This window comes from Salvelinus fontinalis, chromosome 2 (genome assembly GCF_029448725.1).
Source record: "Salvelinus fontinalis isolate EN_2023a chromosome 2, ASM2944872v1, whole genome shotgun sequence".
NCBI classification, from domain to species: domain Eukaryota; kingdom Metazoa; phylum Chordata; class Actinopteri; order Salmoniformes; family Salmonidae; genus Salvelinus; species Salvelinus fontinalis.
The window spans coordinates 51,393,995-51,413,518 of record NC_074666.1 but is presented as its reverse complement, the minus strand read 5'-3'; the positions used below and the strand labels follow the sequence as shown (position 1 = coordinate 51,413,518).

Below are 19,524 nucleotides of genomic sequence, written 5' to 3'. Positions count from 1 at the left end.
TGGCATATTTCTGGCCTTACAATCTTTATTCTTGCAACATGTTCTCACCCATGGTATTCAGATAATGGCCATTGTCAAGTACATCAGATATTGAAGCAGGCCAATCAACTACAATTATTTTAATGTATAAAATGTTTCAAAAGTTATTGCTTATGTTACGTTTGTTGTAATACCTAATTAAAAAACAATAAGCTTGCATGTAAGAAAACAACATTTAAAAATCATATGCATCTGGAAAAAGGAAAGTTGGACAGTACGGTAATCAATCCATAACAGACCAGGTCCTCCAATCATCGTTTCTGAAGGAGAGGGCGAGAGAGAATGGTTATTGTGGTGTGTCCTAACAGTGTTACCTTGCCTCTGTGTCTGTGATCACTTACCTGAATGAAGCGGATAGGAGAAAGTGATATGTTGGAAGGACTAGTCTAAGACAAGACAAAAAGATGAGAAATTATTTTGGTATGAAATAGAATTTACCTGGTTTTTCATTATCTCATCTCTGGTTTTGAAAACAGGGGCATCCTCCACCACAATTCCTTCAGCCATTTCCTTCATTTTCTCCAGGAGGTCTGGACTGTATCTGAGAGAGCATGCAGAAACAGAAGTTGCATGCCATACATTAGTTATATGATGGTATGCTAGAAGGCATTTTAGCTCAATAACAACTCAAGTACCGGTAGTCAATGCACGTGAAGTGTATTATTGTTTACTCACCGACAGCCAAGAAACACGTTGTTGGCCCATACCATGGACAATGCTAGCAGCTGGTCAATGTGTGGGTCTTCAAAGTCGTTTATATTTCTAAATAGGAATTCCCTCCTGGCCTTCCAGTGTTTTTCACTCTCTGAGATGCCACGATATGTATCTACAAGCGTGGCCAAATGCCTGTTTTGTTCAATGAATTCCTCGATTTCCATCTCAGCCATTTCGACTAGTAACCCACGCTTCCGTATTACAAAATGCGTCTTGCAGAGAGGAAGGCAGGAAGCTCGTGCGAAAGTCCCAGCAAAGACAGTACAGTATGAAGATCAGCTAAAACTTGTTTTTATTTTTTATTATTATTAAACAGTAACATGCAAAACACAAAAACCAGAACAGCCAGAGGGATTACACAGAGAAATAATATAGACATGTAGCGATTATTATTTTTTTTTTTTACATTTTGTTTTGTATACGTTTTAATGATTCTAAATAGTTTTCCAAATCAGATTAAATAAAAAAAATGTATAGGCCTTTTTCTTCATAAATGTTCGTTTGTGTATGAGAATGTTTCCTAATAAAATAAATAGATTTATGACATACTGGAGTTCAATTGTGGAATCAGTGTAGTGAACTAATATGTCAAACTTTCAAAATTTCAATGGTGGTATGCATTTTGTTGCCAAGATATATTTTTTACATAATTCCAGAACACCTCACTATGTAAACAATTACACAATAAGTGTTCAATAGATTCATTCACTTGTAACATCAGGTATATATTGGTCAGCATAGCTTGTGTGAAGTGAGCCAAGCATGGCTCCAGTTCACATCAAATGATGAAGCCTAAGAAAATATAGCATTTATATATATATATAGAATTTCTGTAGAAAGTATACCTTATTAAACAATTATTGAATTTAATTATCTAGTAAACCTATGCCATTCACCTAAATATCGCTTGCAATAGGAGATGTTACATATGAGATGTTACATATGTTCCATATGCATTATTCTGAAGTAAATATTTTATCCCACTAGGTATAGCTTTTATAACAGTGTCATATTCCTTGCTTGAAACCTCAAAGTTGTATTTTTCCATAAATTCTCTCCGTGTAAATAGATTCCCACTAATACTAACTAATTGGCTGACAAGGATAATGTTTTTCAAGAACCAGTTACGGTAAAATAACATCTTGTTTCTATCGAATATCGACCCATTATTCCATATAAAACATTTATGAGGTGAAAAGTTGTGTTTATACAGCAATGCCCAGCACGTCAAAGCCTGCTTGTAGATCGGCTAAAACTAAGTCTCCAATAAATCTATATATACTTGTGTTCCCTTATGTATTTTCTGTTTGATTTGTTATTAATAAAAATATATATATTTCAACATTTTTAAAAACTACGTCTCCAATAGAAATCCCCTTCTTCTATGGGTTTTATGGCAGATTACAACCCAAAAAACGTGTATTACCGCCACCAACTGGACGGGGTTGAAAAAAACAAGGTACAAATAAAACCAATACGTTATAGGGAAAACTAACTTAATCCACCCAAAATAAAACTATAAAAAAAACACATTGATAAAACCAAAACCTCCCGCCTTTTCCTTCCTTCAAATCTCCATATCTCCCTTCTCAGGCTCTACGACCTGAGAGGGTGGTACGGCTTGTGACAATCTCCCATGCAACTCCACCGAGAAGTCTTTCAGTCCCAGGAGCCGTTCCGCCACATCCATAAGTATATCTATTCCCCACCTTGACAGTGCCATTCATCACCATAGCTATAAAGACCACCTTCTTAACCTTTAACATATCTGGGTCCTGTGTTGAATGGCAACCCCTGAAGCCTTCAGTGAAGGCCTATCCACCACAATTTGACTCTTCAGGAGCACAATTCGAACCCTCATCCCCTTTAACATTCCCAAACATATGGCTTCATGGTTCCAACCACAATTGCAACATGTCACATTTTCATCACTTTTAAAACACATGCTATGATCTTTTCCACAGGTTGAACATCTCAGCTTCTCCCTTCTGCAAACACTTGTTCCAGGAATATTTTTAATCTCTGCAACATCGACTTCCCACGAAACGCCAGATATTACCCTCTTGAGGGGTGCCATGTTCCGAAGAGACACATCAAACTTCTCAAATCAGGTGAGACTCAGTACAACCTCATACTGACCCTCAGAAGAACAGCAGAAAAGCCCACCTCTCGTGATAATAGATATCCTTGACCACACTTGTAGGCGATGTCATGGCGACGTTGGTTAGCAAAACTCAAAACTCACTCTAGAATCGGCTTCCTATTCCGCAACAAAGCATCCTTCACTCATGCTGCCAAACATACCCTTGTAAAACTGACCATCCTACCAATCCTCGACTTCGGTGATGTCATTTACAAAATAGCCTCCAATACCCTACTCAATAAATTGGATGCAGTCTATCACAGTGCCATCCGTTTTGTCACCAAAGCCCCATATACTACCCACCACTGCGACCTGTACGCTCTCGTTGGCTGGCCCTCGCTTCACACTCGTCGCCAAACCCACTGGCTCCAGGTCATCTACAAGACCCTTCTAGGTAAAGTCCCCCCTTATCTCAGCTCACTGGTCACCATAGCAACGCCCACCCGTAGCACGCGCTCCAGCAGGTATATCTCTCTGGTCACCCCCAAAACCAATTCTTCCTTTGGCCGCCTCTCCTTCCAGTTCTCTGCTGCCAATGACTGGAACGAACTACAAAAATCTCTGAAACTGGAAACACTTATCTCCCTCACTAGCTTTAAGCACCAGCTGTCAGAGCAGCTCATAGATTACTGCACCTGTACATAGCCCATCTATAATTTAGCCCAAACAACTACCTCTTTACCTACTGTATTTATTTATTTTGCTCCTTTGCACCCCATTATTTCTATCTCTACTTTGCACCTTCTTCCACTGCAAACCAACCATTCCAGTGTTATTTTTTTTACTTGCTATATTGTATTTACTTCGCCACCATGGCCTTTTTATATTTTATTTATTTATTTATATATATATTTTGTTTGCCTTCACCTCCCTTATCTCACCTCACTTGCTCATATTGTATATAGACTTATTTTCACTGTATTATTGACTGTATGTTTGTTTTACTCCATGTGTAACTATGTGTTGTTGTATGTGTCGAACTGCTTTGCTTTATCTTGGCCAGGTCGCAATTGTAAATGAGAACGTGTTCTCAATTTGCCTACCTGGTTAAATAAAGGTGAAATAAAATAAAAATAAATAAAAAATGCGTAGAACACGTCCTCGGGTCTAACGGTCGTCTCGCACCAAACTGCGCATGTGTAAACTGTCAAATCAAAGGCACTCCTTCGATATAAAGTCGTTTTTTTACGAAAATGAAAATGTGTCACTTGTCACTTACGAGGTTGGAGTAATAACATATTTAAATACTTTTTCCCTCGAAACTAGGTTGCGCCTTTAGATTTCGAGGAAATTAACAACTAAGGAAGAATTTGTCACTTCTCTCATTGACTTCTCAAACCCCAAACCCCGTTTAGTCTGTTTCGCAAGCGTCCCCGGAAGTTTCGCGATGTTGCGCCTCTGGCTTTAGAAACTCTGTGGTACCAGTATTTATTACAGCGCCATCCTGTGACCGAACAGAGAACAATATTTGCAAAATGTCTGCACTACTATTGACTGGTACTGGATGATTTTTTGGAAATCATTAAATTGACTCCCTACTTTGTGTACAAATATACCTTGCTTTATGTGCACCTGCCACCCTGTAGCCTCTGCTAATAAATATGGACCTTTTAAGCACATGATGTAACACCCTTGCCCTGACTTTGCCAAGTTGTTGGTTCAAACACAGCTTCAGCTGTTCCCACTCTATTTCAACAGATTTATCCAATTCAACTCTGCAATGCAATTAAGAAGATACTTGTGGGTTAGGGGGACACATAAGAATTGTGTGACCTATTCTAATTCATAGCATTCCCAGAAAGCATGGATTATTGAGTCATTCTTAGTTTTACACTGAAGACATGACTCTGGGGGGGGGGGGGGGGGGGACTAGATACATAAAGTGCTTTAATTTCTAAACAGTAAAACAGATATGTATGAAAATACCCTAAAATAAAAGGCTGAAATTCTGTACTGTCGCCTCATATACAATAATTGATCTAAAATCCAAAATGCTGGAGTATAGAGCAAAATTAAAAGTTAAATAAATATGTAGGGGGGGGGGGGGGGTGTACCTGGTATGACAATTTATGCCACCTAAAGCATTTTGTTTGGACTGCGAGTCTGTGACCTATATACAGTATCACTCATACATCACTCCTTTACCCATTTGCCAAAAAACATCAGATACAGTAAGAACCTATGTTCTATTTTGTCACTTGACCTTAGAGAAAGAAAGCCTTTATAAATGAACATTGTGACATATCAAAAATAAATGATGATATCTTCCCAACCCCAAACTCAGGTTACAGGTTTACTACCAGGCTACAAGCCAAAATAAATAAAGGCCTTTTTTTTCAAAGGCAGCAATGAATGGAAACCATCCAAGAACATACTGACACATCCTTGGCTGCCTCTTCATGTGACCAGGGCCCCCTTACAGACATGCCAGGAACAAGATCAGAGAGAAATACTTTACAATCCCGTCAGTTCTGAGGGAGACCACCCTACCTCACTCTGTCTACATGAACAGGTTGGGACAGCATCCTGACAGGTATGAATGGAACAAGACAAGGGATGAAGGCAAAAGTGTAATAGAACATGTAGGTAGGCCTTCCCCTTCATTTGTTATGAGGAGGGTGTCACTTCACTTGACATCTTGAGAAGTCTCCCCTTCACAGTGTCAAATATTTGATATTAATTGGTCGTTTTTGGTTATTCTCCGTGATCACGCTCTCCGTAGCCGACGGGAACAAGACGTTTAAACAGGTCAACATTCACAAGGCCGCTGGGGCCAGGCGGATTACCAGGACGTGTACTCAGAGCATGCGCGGACCAACTGGCAAGTGTCTTCACTGACATTTTCAACCTCTCCCTGACCGAGTCTGTAATACATAAACATGTAAACATGTTTCAAGCAGACCACCATAGTCCTTGTGCCCAAGAAAGTGAAGGTAACCTGCCTAAATGTCTACCACCCCGTAGCACTCACGTTGGTAGCCATGAAGTGCTTTGAAAGGCTGGTCATGGCTCATATCAACACCATCATCCTGGAAACCCTAGACCCACTCCAATTCGCATTCCACCCCAACAGATCCACAGATGACGCAATCTCAATAACACTCCACACTGCCCTTTCCCACCTGGACAAAAGGAACCTATGTGAGAATGCTGTTCATTGACTACAGCTCAGCGTTCAACACCATAGTGCCCAGAAAGCTCATCTCGAAGCTAAGGACCCTGGGACTAAACAACTCCCTCTTCAACTGGATCCTGGACTTCCTGACGGGCCACCCTCAGGTGGTAAGGGTAGGCAACAACACATCTGCCACGTTGATCCTCAACACGGGGGCCCCTCATGGGTGCGTGCTTAGTCCCCTCCTGTACTCACTGTTCACACACGATTGCGTGGCCAAGCACGACTCCAACACCATGATCACTGACAACGATGAGACAACCTATAGGGAGGTCAGAGACCTGGCAGTGTGGTGCCATGACAACAACCTCTCCCTCAATGTGAGCAAGACAAAGGAGATGATCGTGGACTACAGGAAAAGGAGGGCCGAACACGCCCCCATTCACATCAACGGGGCTGTAGTGGATTGGGTTAAGATTTTCAAGTTCCTTGGTGTCCACATCACCAACAAACTATCGTGGTCCAAACACATCAAGAAAGTCATGAAGAGGGCATGACAATGCCTTTTCCCCCTCAGGAGACTTGGTATTGGATTTGGTATGGGTCCCCAGATACTCAAAAAGTTCTACAGCTGCACCATCGAGGGCATCCTGACCGGTTCCATCACCACCTGGTATGGCAACTGCTCGGCATCCGACCGTAAGGCGCTCCTCTGCCACTTCTGCTTGTAGGTGTGTGTGCACTCATTAGAAGGGGGAATCCCAGTGGTTAAAATACAATGAGGTGCACACATTCCTATCTCAATCTCCATCAAAAATATCTGCAATCTTGATTGTTAAATATGGGCAGCTTACAACCCATATAAGTCCCCATTTGATCCCCATTCTGTTTATAGCCACATAGCACACCTCTTCACTCAGCATAAAATACACAATGATGCTGAAATAATACACTGTTCCAAGAGGCTTGGCAACACATATTTTTGATGAGTCATCTAATGTATGCTTAGTCAAGAGAAAACTGTAATTGGGAGACATGGAGACAACAGGTAGCCTTTTCAGCAGCATGCTGGGAATGAGCCAAGGAAGAAGTATTACCCCCACTCCAATATCACATGGGCCCTGGTCAAAAGTAGTGCAGCATATAGGGAATAGGGAGCCATTTGGGACGCAGCCTGAGAAGGTCAATGCCTCGCAAATGGGACAAGTATGAGAGAAGTACAGGAAAACAAATGATGACTTGAATTGAATAGAGATGGAGATAGTAGATCTCAATCATCGGCTTCTGACTCAGGAGACAATGATTACATCTTCATACCTCGGTTTAAAACATTGCACCCTTTTAAATCACTGTTTTTTTTTAGGCTGTGCCATATCATTATACAATTCTGCTGTGCTGATGATCTCTATAGGGATTTAAAGTATGAAAGGGCTGTAATGCAAAAAATCAACGGATGGCCTAGATAATTCTATTAGTCCAGACCATAATGAAACAAATTTGAGGATCTGTCTTTCTTTCTGCAGGCGTTTCAGTCTGTCATTCTCCCAGATTTGTCAGGCGGCCCTAAAATAACCTCTGAACTATCAGAATCAGCACCAATTCTACAGTCTCGACAAGCAGTTTGTTGTAATATTATCCATCATGAGATACAGTGGCATTGATGACGGTAGCTGACATTTGGATGCCCTGGCCTGGCCTGATCAAAAGCCTATTGGATGCCACAATCAAACCGAAAGGACATACTGTACCTTGAATGAAAGAGAACCACAACTTACACTAACCACAGGCCCTTCTAATGAGAGGAGGGTTGCATCCCATTTGGCACCATATTCCCTTTAAAGTGTATATAGGGAATAGTCTGCCACTTGGGGCAGACATGATATATGTTGCAGCATGGCTGAATTTTCTGCTAAATAAACGATGAGTCCAGCAGACAGTAAATTAACAGTCAGTACAATCAAATACCCATGAAGTGGCATTGTATGTTTTCTCAAGGGACTTAACCCACCTGTGGTGCTGGCAGGCTGCTACAGCACATTTGAATCTGTGCCAGAAAACGCTAGTGTGTCTTTCATTTCACTTGGGGGGGGGTAATTGGTACACTAATACAGGACTATTAAATGCCCAGTGCACTACTTATGTGAAAAAATATATTTATTTCAAAAATACCTGTTCCCTCACCCGCGGTTATGTGAGATGGGTAAAGAAAGGCCTGCACCGCTTGTATTTTCTTGTTTATTATTATTAATTTTTTTAGAAATGCGTGCCAAGGGTGCAAATATATGATGTCAGAAACACTGCAACAATCATTGATATAGAAAAAAAATACTGCCATGCATCATTGGCTGGGTGGCCACGCGCAATAACATGAAGGTGCGTGCGATTACTACCAGATACACAGTAACCCTCACCGGAGACTAGCTGTAAAATATACTAAGGTTAAAACAATCCAATAATTCCATGCAGAGCGTTTGATGTCGAACTTTCTGTAATGGTATTCACTTCCATTCAATTTCGCTCCGGCCCAGGTCCAATTAATTTGTTTATTTTCGAACGCTTCTGCATGGGAATTGTACAATTTCCCTTTTTTAGCTTCAACCTAGATTGGTGGAAATCCGACAAAATACAGATCACTCCTAATAGAAAGTAGTAAATGCTGTGGAATTGATATCACTTGTCTGTGTGAACTAACAGCATGGCTTGGAGTGGATTGAATAGGCTAACGTTTGAAAGTAAGCCTAACGTTATTTCCATGTTTCTTCAATGTCTTTCTTATTATGAAAGGAAATATGAATAGCCAAGTTTTTTCTCGGTAAATGGCCAATTATTGAGCAGATATTACCCGACTAAACAAACCGCTTACACTAAACGGTGGCTTTCACTTTCAAACGAGTGATAGGTGAAGAATATAATTCCATTTGATTTCTATTTCAGGTTTTAGCCCGTTTTGCGAAATTAACCCATCGTAAAGATATTTGAATCGGCTTTCAGTAACGGCAAATTTAAAGTACGTCATTAATATGGCGCCAAAAGAGTTTAAAGTATGAGCTTATTTTGTTGTGAGGTTGCAGAACCCTCGCACAAGAGGGAGAACATGAGCGGGCAAGAGGGGAAGCGAATGGGCAGGCGATGTTTTTTCGGCAGAACGTCTCGAAACTAGCTTGCAACATTTCATTCCCTGAAAATGAAGCATATTCTTTTCCTACTGGATCTGAAAACACACTCACGTGACAAATCGGGATCTGGGGGATATCACATTGGACTATTTTCAAATGCGACATGGCTTTGAAAATTATATTTGTTAGCTTACCGTGCTGTACCCGGCATAGCTTTAGCTTACATTAGAACTGACTTGCTGGCTGCAGCTCGAGGCTATCTTGCAAGCCGTTAGACAATTTGGATTTACGGATGATACTCCTAAAGTCTGCTAAAGGTAGCTAACAGTTAGCTACATTAACTGTATTTAGCTGAGAACTGCGAAGGCGGCCATCGCAGTTTTGTTGAATAATGTTATGCTGCCGGATAGACTTTATAATGGATTAAATTTGTAAATTGCTACTTTTTATTTTGACTCTCTTGGGAGAGCATCTGATCGACGTGCTGTCACCACAGCCTCGCAGGCACGTCCTGTCACCAACGTGGATAGTCGGTGGGCTAACGTTAACTAGCTAACTAGCTAGGGTAGTTGCACTGGAAATTGACCACCGTGAAATTCACTGTCACTACATGTGGTTAACTTCAAATGATTTCGTGATTTCTCATCGTCCAGAGTCGAGGACGTTTTCGCCATCGGAAGCTGACTGCAATCAAGGTAAAAAGGTAGGTTAGATTTTGGTTTCTTCCCCCAAGAAGTACAGTAGTAGCATGTAACGTTAGCACAGGGGGATAAGCACACTTCCAGAGCTGGTAGTGAAATGTGTAACGTTAGTGCATGTGGGTCAGATGGTTGTGATAGCCAGACAAATAGTTAACACGAGAAGATCATTCAACTGCAACTTCTTATTTTCTAAAATATGAAAATGTCAGGTCCCAGTTCACAAGCAATGTTAGCAACGCCAACTACGCAGCGAGTATTATTTACAGGCGGGCGGTCATAGCTATGTTCACCTCTGTTATGAAATAATTTTGGTAGCGGGATTTTCCTGAGGTGCTCTTGCATAACATGCTTCAGTGAAACAAATGGCTAATTAATTATTTTGTTGAATTCGAAGAAATTATTGAGAACTTATGCAAGAGTCGTGCAAGTGTGTATGTGTGTCGCGAGGAGGGACCGCGTCTCGCCAACATATGGCGCTGAAAATGCACATGCTGGGCTAATGACGAGTGATCGGATATTATCTGCCCGTTAAAAATATCAAATGAGCAGAATTTTGATAACGATTGCGCTATAAAACTGGATTTGTCTAAAGTTACTGTTGCCATCCAGTGTCGCTCGCTTGTGGGTTTGACATCGCACGTGAATGCCAATTGCGTTCCCAAGAAGTGGAGTGTGTATTTCGGAAGGCTAAGCACGCACCTATCTAAGAATTAGAACAAGCTTGTTAACTCTCCTCTCCCCTCCCTGGCTCTCACTGTGCAGTTCTAACTGTAGGGGGAGTGGCTATTGTTTACCTTCAGAAACTCTGTGCTCATAGATCAGGGGGTGGGCCTGGTGTTGGTGCTGCGCATGGCGAGTAGAGGGACAGAGCAGCATCTTGATGTTCCCATTTTAAGAAACGAGAACTTGATGTTCATAATCAGATATATTTGCGATCAAGATATTTCCAGTGTTTTGAATTACACATTGAGACTCTCGTAAGTGCCACGCGCTGATATCTTTGACAGTTTTGGGGGGCTCACATTTATATTTTCAGTTCTTATTGGGAGAGGGGTTTTGGTTTATTATGGGAGGGTGCCAATGTATGTGAAGTTTACATTACAGCACATAACCTCGAGTACATTCAAATGTTATTTTTATGTATTATGGCCCTCTTTAATAACAAACAAAGAAGTAAACATTTCTTACAATCCATTACCTCCAGTGATTTAGAATAGTAGACTGTGCAATCCATCCTGCTCGTCTTATTGCACAAATGTAATTGAACTGGTCCCTTCCTTCAATCAATTAAGTCTGATTCATGTAGGGACCCAGTTGTGACAGCTCTACCCCCCCCCCCCCCCCCCCCCCCCCCCCCCCCCCCCCCCAATGAAGCAGGAGATGAGTCATGGTGTGGGGGCATAAGAGCTCTCTCTCAATTGAATTTCAATTCAAATGGCTTTATTGGCATGGGGAAGCATGTTTACATTGCCAAAGCAATTGAAATAGATAATAAACAAAACTGAAATGAACAGTAAACATTACACTCACAAGTTTCAAAGTAATAGACATTTCAAATATTATATTATGGCTATGTACAGTGTTGTAACAATGTGCAAATAGTTGAAGTACTAAAGGGGAAATAAATAAACTGATAAATATAGGTTGTATTTACAATGGTGTTTGTGCTTCACTGGTTGCTCATTTCTTGTGGCAACATGTCACACATCTTGCTGCTGTGATGGCACACTGTGGTAATAGATATGAGTTTATCAAAATTTGATTTGTGTTTCGAATTCTTTGTGGGTCTATGTAATCTGAGGGAAATACACTACATGACCAAAAGTATGTGGACACCTGCTTGTCGAACATCTCATTTTAAATCATGGGTATTTAATATGGAGTTGTTCCACCCCCATTTCCGCTATAACAGCCTCCACTCTTCTGGGAAATCTTTCCACTAGATATTGGAAAATTGCTTCCATTCAGCCACAAGCATTCGTTAGGTCGTACTAATGTTGGGCGATTAGGCCTGGCTCGCAGTCAGCGTTCTAATTCATCCCAAAGGTGTTCGATGGGGTTGAGGTCAGGGCTCTGTGCAGGCCAGTCAAGTTCTTCCACATCGATCTTGAAAAACCATTTCTGTATGGACCTCGCTTTGTGCACAGGGGCATTGTCATGCTGAAACAGGAAAGGGTCTTCCCCAAACTGTTTACACAAAGTTGGAAGCACAGAATCGTCTAGAATGCCATTGTATGCTGTAGTGCTACGCCTTGATCACACCGACAGTCATTGCGCAAAATAGTACGCAGCATCATCTGGATATGTAGCCGGTAACCTAGTGGTTAGAGCGTTGGCCCAGTAACCGAAAGGTTGCTAGATCAAATCCCCCAGCTGACAAGGTCAAAATCTGTCGTTCTGCCCCTGAACAAGGCAGTTAACCCACTGTTCCTAGGCCGTCAATTGTAAATAAGAAGTTCTTAACTGACTTGCCAAGTTAAATGAATAAAAATGTGTGCAACAAAAGTTCAACATTCACTTTCTGCTCTGATTTCTGTCAAACCGTCTACTCATATGTTCGATAAATCCAACGTATGCACCACACAGAACGCACTGCAACTGCCTCTGCAACGCAATGCTGCAAAGCAAACGCAGATTTCCATTGGAAATTAATGTACTTCTGGTGTACCAAAATGCAGTGATGCAGTCGGTGTGATCGAGGTGTTACGATTTCCCTTCACTGGAACTTAGGGGACTAGCCCGAACCATGAAAAACAGCCCTAGACCATATTCCTTCTCCACCAGACTTTACAGTTGGCATTATGCATTGGAGCAGGTAGCATTCTCCTGGCAGCCGCCAAACCCAGATTTGAACCCACATCCATCGGACTGCCAGATGGTGAAGCGTGATTCATCACTCCAGAGAACGCGTTTCCACTGCTCCAGAGTCCAATGGTGGCGAGTTTTACACCACTCCAGCCTACGCTTGGCTTTGCGCATGGTGATCTTAGGCCTGTGTGCGACTGCTTGGCCATGGAAACCTATTTCATTAAGCTCCCAGCGAACTGTTTTTGTGCTGATGTTGCTTCCAGTGGCAGTTTGGAACTTGGTAGTGAGTTTTGCCACCGAGGACAGATTATTTTTTTTATGCGCTTCAGCACTCGGCGGTCTAGTTCTGTGCACTTGTGTGGCCTACCACTTTGCGGCTGAGCCGTTGCTGCTCCTAGACGTTTCCACTTCGTACTTACAGTTGACCGGGGCAGCTCTAGCGGGGAAGAAATTTGACGAACTGACTTGTTAGAGAAGTGGCATCCTATGACTGTGCCATGCTGATAGTCATTGAGCTCTTCAGTATGGCCATTCTACTGCCAATGTTTGTCTATGGAGTTTGCACGGCTGTGTGCTCGATTTGTATACACTTGTCAGCAACAGGTGTGGTTGAAATAGCCGAATCCACTAATTTATAAGGGGTGTCCACATACTTTTGTGTGTGTGTATATTGTGTACGTGTCTAATATGGTCATACATTTGGCAGGACGTTAGGAAGTGCATCTCTCTCTCCTCTCTCGGTTAGATACTCTTACCTAGAAAAACATAGTTGATTACATGGAGAGGGGGGGTGGGGGTCGCTCGGGGTGAGTGTGTACATGTGTGTTGGTAATCTATGTTCCTGGTAGGTGCGTGTGTGGGCGGGCTCCTAATCTGCGTGTGTGTGTGTTAGTAGCACTCTCTGACTGGTTGAAAAAAGGGGGCAAGGACCTCCCATGATCTGCAGTATGGTATTAGCAGCTACTCCACGGGGGGTTCATGAATGGAGTCACTGACTGCTGCTCATGTCATTTTAACATCTCCAATTGTACACACATACTCGCCCCAGTAACCTCCCCAAGCAGTGTGTGTGTGTGTTGCTGCTAGGTGTCAAGGGAGGGAGATGACATCCACGCAGGGGGAAAGGAATAGGAAGGTTAAGAGTTCAGGTGGGCATTCGCGCTTCAGCAAAGGAAGAGGAAGTGATTTATTTATGCTCCCTTTTTAATTTTTTTTTTAACCTTTATTTAACTAGGCAAGTCAGTTAGCATCTCACCTACCCTAGAGAAGTTAACGTCCCACCAGGCCAACATCCGGTGAAACTGCAGAGAGCTAACATTTTAAATACACCATTCGTTGTATTAAACATTCTTGTAAATACATGTATCTTACATCATTTTAAAAGATGAACGTCTTATTAATCCAGCCGCTGTGTCAGATTTCAAAAAGGTTTACTGCAAAAGCAAACATGCGATTTTCTGAGGACGGCGCCCCACACACACAAGTTTTACTAGCATTTTCCAACCAAGCATTAGTCAGAAAGTCAGAAATAACAATAGAATAAATCGCTTACCATTGAAGATCTTCCTCTGGTGGCAATGCCAAGTGTCCTAACTACACAGTGAATGTTCGTTTTGTTTGATAAAATCAATTTTTATAGCCTAACACGAAACATTTGTAAACCGGTTGCGTCGTGATTTCCGTCTCATTCAACTTTGGACAAAGCGTTTGTGGTAATTACACACACTAAACAAATGTTTATCCAGTCATGGTTGGTTTCATTGCAATCCTCTGGTTGTTACTAACACAACCATACACGATGGCTCTTTTCCCGAGACGTATTGACCGAAACAAACCGATTTGAAGACCCCAATCAATGACCTCATTGCGCACCAATGGTAGGACCGGTCTATCGTTGATTGACTGTATTTTGGCCCAATGACCACTGATCATCTTGAAATCTAGCTTGGAAGATAGCCAATGAGCTGAGGTAAACTGCAATATGTAATGGTTATACGTTTGAAGACCAGCCTTCGTCGTAAACCCTTGGCGTAAAAGAGGTTCCTTCGCCATTGCAATTCCTACTTGACGGAGCCACGAGTGTTACGCATAGCAGTACATATTCAATAGCATTTTCAACAAGTTTATATATTTAAATTATGGCGAATAAATCAGGAAAAGCTAAAACAAAGTCTAGGTATACAGATTTAACCCAAAGTATAGAGGAAATTGATAGAGGCAGCCCCCCATCTCACAGCTAGCCTTCAGGGAGCTGCTCATCCAGGAGCTTGCTAGCTACAGCAAGCCACTGCAGCACCTTCTGCTCCAACCAGTGGTGTTCACCTGCCCAGATTCATTTCTGCAGGCATGAATGTGCCTCAGGGCAAAAAGGGCACAGTAGGGAGATGTCGTTGTGCCCTTTGTCACAGGAAATGCCCCATTACCTGCACCACCTGTTCAGTAAGCCTCTGCTTTACCGCAGAAAGATATAATATATATATATATATATATATATATATATATATATATATATATATATATATATATATATAATATAAAAATCATTAAAAAAAAAAAACATTTTTTTTTGGGGGGGGGGGTGTTAGAATAGCATATATGTATTTTGTATATAGTTATTTCCTTCAAAATGTATCATTGTACCAATTCGGCCACTTGGGTACATTTGTGTGGGACACCTGGGTGACTTCATGCTCAATGTCATGTAGCTCGCTCATTTTTGAAGTTATCTGTCTAAAAAACTTTGCTCAGCTATTGTTGCCATCTTATGTTCTTCATTCAAATCATCCACAGCATCCTATCTGTATGTTTGGCTGTTCTTGGTCATTTGAAAGATGATGCAGCAACAATAAAAAACAGGAAACGTATGTTTATTTCCTTGTATTTTCTTCTACCAGATCTATTGTGTTATATTCATCTACATTCAATTCACATTTCCACAAATTCAGAGTGTTTCCTTTCAAATGATACCAAGAATATGCATATCCTTGCTTCTGGGCCTGAGCTACAGGCAGTTCGATTAGGGTATGTCTTTAGGCGGAAATTGAGAAGGGGGGGTACCCCAAGAACAAATTCTTATTTTCAATGTAGGCCTAGGAACAGTGGGTTAACTGCCTTGTTCAGGGGCAGAACGACTGATTTTTACCATGTCAGCTTGGGGATTCGATCTTGCAACCTTTCGGTTACCTGTCCAACGCTAATCCATTGTATCCGATGCGAACAGGTGACTGACGTTTCCACGACAAACTGACATCAGCGTGACGTCAACGTCAGTCAGCTGTTAACCTTTATTTTTGTGGGGTGCTCCAACTCCTTTTTACCTCGAATTAGTCCCTATTTTGAATGTTTTTTTCTCTCTTGGTAAGGCATTCTCATGAATAGGAATGGTTGTTGGCTTGAGCTCATTTCATCGTCCCTGGCAGTTTATCTCCTTACATGTGTAGCGGTGTGTGTGTGTGTGTGTGTTGTAGCCTGTGCGTGTGTGACCATGTACTTGCATGTTTGTGCTTGTTTGTGTGTAAGCGTGTGCATGCATCATGTTTATGTAAGAATGTTTGTGTGTGTGTGTGTGCTTTCATGTCTCTCTGTGTGTGTGTGTGTGTGTGTTCACTGCTGCGGATGGCCCTGCTGTGGCCTGGAATGGATGCTCATTAACTGAGCCTGTCAAGGTCTCAGTGGGAGCCTGCTGTTCAGTGGGCAGAGGGCGGATGAAATCTCTGGAAACGCCAGGAGATGAATGTCTTTCACCCGGCCCGGTGACTCACGAATTGTTATTGAAATATAATTGCGGAGCAGAGTATGATGCAGGAGGAATGGAAAATGTAGTTTATTTTTTTTGTATTTTCTCCCCTCGGCTGTGAGGCAGGATTGGAACACAAAACACACAGGCTAAACAAACATACATGCAACACATTTCAAAAGGCTTTTTTTGGAATAACAGCTTTTCATGCTTTCTTTGACACTATCCTTCTGAATAAGGGAAATAATAAAGCCTAGCTCCTGTGGCAGTCAGTGGTACTGAACAAATGATACTTGTCAAACTACTGGATCTGTCCCAAATGGTACCTTACTCCCTACATAGTGCACTACTTTTGACCAGAGCCCTATGGGCCCTTCATAAAAAAAAAAAAAGAGAAAAAAAAGTAGTGCGATATAAATTGATGCCGTTGGGAACGCAAGTCCCCAGCCTGTTCAAGAAGGTAATCGGAGGCTTTACTGATGGTGATACAGTAGGTGGTTGTCACGTGGCTGTCTTTTTCCCCCTGCCCTTTTCACCTTGCATCAAAGCCAGGTAGATTACCCAGCATCTCTAGTTTCCCGGCACATGAAAAGGCTTGAAAAACGGTCCATTTTTATGCCTGCCGGCAGTGCCTGATTACACCAGTCAGTAGCCTCTGTAAAGCAAGTCGTCTTTAAAAAGCTTTGGGTTGGTATCTGTATTTACTGCTGTCCGCTAATAATAAACACAACACCAACCCTTTACAAGGATAAACATCCAAAAAGCAGCGTTTATTCTCTGATGGCAACAAATGGTCAAGGCCACAATTTAGGAATGAAAGGAAACGATAAACAACAATCGGTCCCCTAGGTTTTAACTTTATTCACCTCAAGGTAACACAAGTGTCCAGCCAGGAAACTTAAATGGTTGGACATGCAGACATATGCTTGCTTGGGCCCCTGTTGTAAATGAGGGGTAGGGGGGGTAAACAGGGTGGTGGTGGGAGGAGGAAGATAAACAGGGCAGTAGCTGGGCCCGTGTTAGTGTGAGTGAAGGGCAATGTGCACTCCTCCATCCCTCACTGGGGCTAATGAACTCCTGATGGCAGGGGAGGTGAAAGCAGGGGGATTAATCTCCTATTTTCCTCCTGCAACAGCCCTCCTCTCTCTCTTCCCTGGTTTTGGCACTCAGGTCCCTTTCATTGTTTGTCAGCACTTTCAAGAGAGAGAGAGAGGGAGACTGTAGAAAATGATTTGGTCCTGGCCCCCCCCCCCCTTCCCGCTTCCACCTCTTTTTACTTATTATTATTTTATTTTTTCCCCACAATGCAGCAGCATCAATAAATATTGTCTTAATACCTGTGGCTGGACCAGAGCCGTGAAGGTGATGTTAAAGGAAATCCATGATATTTTTGTTGTTCATATGTTGGGCTGGTCCCCTGGGGTCGCTGCTGAGGTCATTCAGTGAGGGTACGGTTGTGTCCCAACATGGCATCCTATTGGCTAGGGTCAAAATTAGTGCACTAAATAGGGATTAGGGTGCCATTTGAAACAGCAGCAGAATCCTCATGGGAGAGTAGCCTACGACTATGCCACACAATGTAGCCCTGGAAGGGCCACAGACCAAATGCACCCTAGGGAGCAGGCAGCAAGCAAAATGAGCAACAAAGATGGATTTAGAGGTTTGATGAAGAAGCTAACTACACACGGCTGTGTCTCAATAGCGATAAAACACCGGTCTCATGAACAATCTTTTAAGCACAAGCCCACATGCTAGTGAGTAACCAGCAAATTTTTATATTTCAAGTGTGTGTCGTGTGTATGTATTCGCTAGCTAACAAGGTAGAACATTTTGAACTGTTATGAATTGACCCTTCTATCTTTCTCCAACTGTTTGAACAGCATGTTAGCCTGTTCAATTTGTTCAGATGTTGAAGTCACTTGGGCTACCTTATTTCTCAGAATGAGAATTAGTTGGAAATTCCTTTATGTAATTGTTTCATGCTTATTGCACTTTTATAAAACACAGCCTAGATAGCTAGTATGAACAGTCTTTGGCTAAAATGTAGCTAGCTGTACAGCAGTGCTGCACGCAACAAACTGAGCACACATTTTCCAGAGTGAAGGTTCGTTGATACTCCTGTTTTAAGTAGTGTCTGTTCTGCACGCAGTTTGAGGAGTTGAGACATAAAAAGGCTAACTTCTCTATTACAGTAAAATAATGTTTGTCTTTCGGTGTCCGTATGATCGATTTCGTTGGACAAAATCTCAAATACAAATAAGTTGAAACCGCGTGTCATCTTCGTTCGGGGGGTGTGAGAGAGAGAAAATGGGAAGGTGCACAATCGCAGCAGAAGGAGCGAAGGAGACGAGACCAAAAAGACAACATGAGAAGAAGCGGACATAAATGCTTATGAAAACAAAAAATAACAAAACTTGATTCTGCCTCGCAGTGTTTGCTGTGCCACTAGAGAACCTGGTTCGAGTCCAGGCTCTGTCGCAGCCGGCCGCGACCGGGAGACCCATGGGGCGGCGCACATTTGGCGCAGCGCCGTCCAGGTTAGGGGAGGGTTTGGCCGGCAGGGATGTTCCTGTCCCATCGCACGCTATCGACTCCCGTGGAGGGCCGGGCGCAATGCACGCTGACACGGTCAAATCACATTTTATTAGACACATGCGCCGAATACAACAGTGAAATGCTTTCTAACGAGCCCCTAACCAACAGTGCAGTAAAAAAATAAAAATAAAACGGACAAAAATAAGAGATGTAATTTAAAGAGCAGCAGTAAAAAAATAACAATATATACAGGGGGGTGCCTGTACAGAGTCAATGTGCGGGGGCACCGGTGAGTTGAGGTAGTATGTACTTGTAGGTAGAGTTATTAAAGTGACTATGCACAGATGACAACAGAGAGTGGCAGTGGTGTGGAGATGCAAATAGACTGGGTAGCCATTTGACTAGATGGTCGCCAGGTGTGCGGTGTTCCCTCCGACACATTGGTGCGGCTGGCTTCCGGGTTAAGTGGGCGTTGTGTCAAGAAGCAGTGTGGCTTGGCTGGGTTGTGTTTCAGAGGACGCACGGCTCTTGACCTTGGCCTCTTCCGTATGGGAGTTGCAGCGACGAGACAAGACTGTAACTACCAATTGGATACCACGAAATTGGGGAGGAAAAGG

At 42.4% G+C, this 19,524-nt stretch overlaps 2 protein-coding genes across 3 annotated transcripts in view; one reads left to right on the top strand and one right to left on the bottom strand.

Moving 5' to 3' along the window:
- On the bottom strand, positions 1-989 carry LOC129820796 (CDKN2AIP N-terminal-like protein). Its single transcript, XM_055877770.1, has 3 exons — positions 715-989; positions 478-580; positions 1-299 (listed from the first exon to the last, which is right to left on the bottom strand). Exons 1-3 carry the CDS (start codon positions 924-926, stop codon positions 291-293), a joined length of 324 nt encoding a protein of 107 aa, XP_055733745.1. The 5' UTR covers positions 927-989; the 3' UTR covers positions 1-290.
- Positions 990-8,839: 7,850 nt separating this feature from the next.
- Positions 8,840-19,524, top strand: part of LOC129820771 (protein Jade-1-like) — a 152,092-nt gene continuing 141,407 nt past the window's right edge. The window contains exon 1 of one of the 2 annotated variants that reach the window (XM_055877726.1): positions 8,840-9,830. In XM_055877726.1, coding sequence (XP_055733701.1) covers positions 9,738-9,830 — 93 coding nt within the window. In that variant the 5' untranslated portion in view covers positions 8,840-9,737. The remainder of the gene's footprint in view (positions 9,831-19,524) is intronic. The other variant, XM_055877736.1, reaches the window with a different exon arrangement.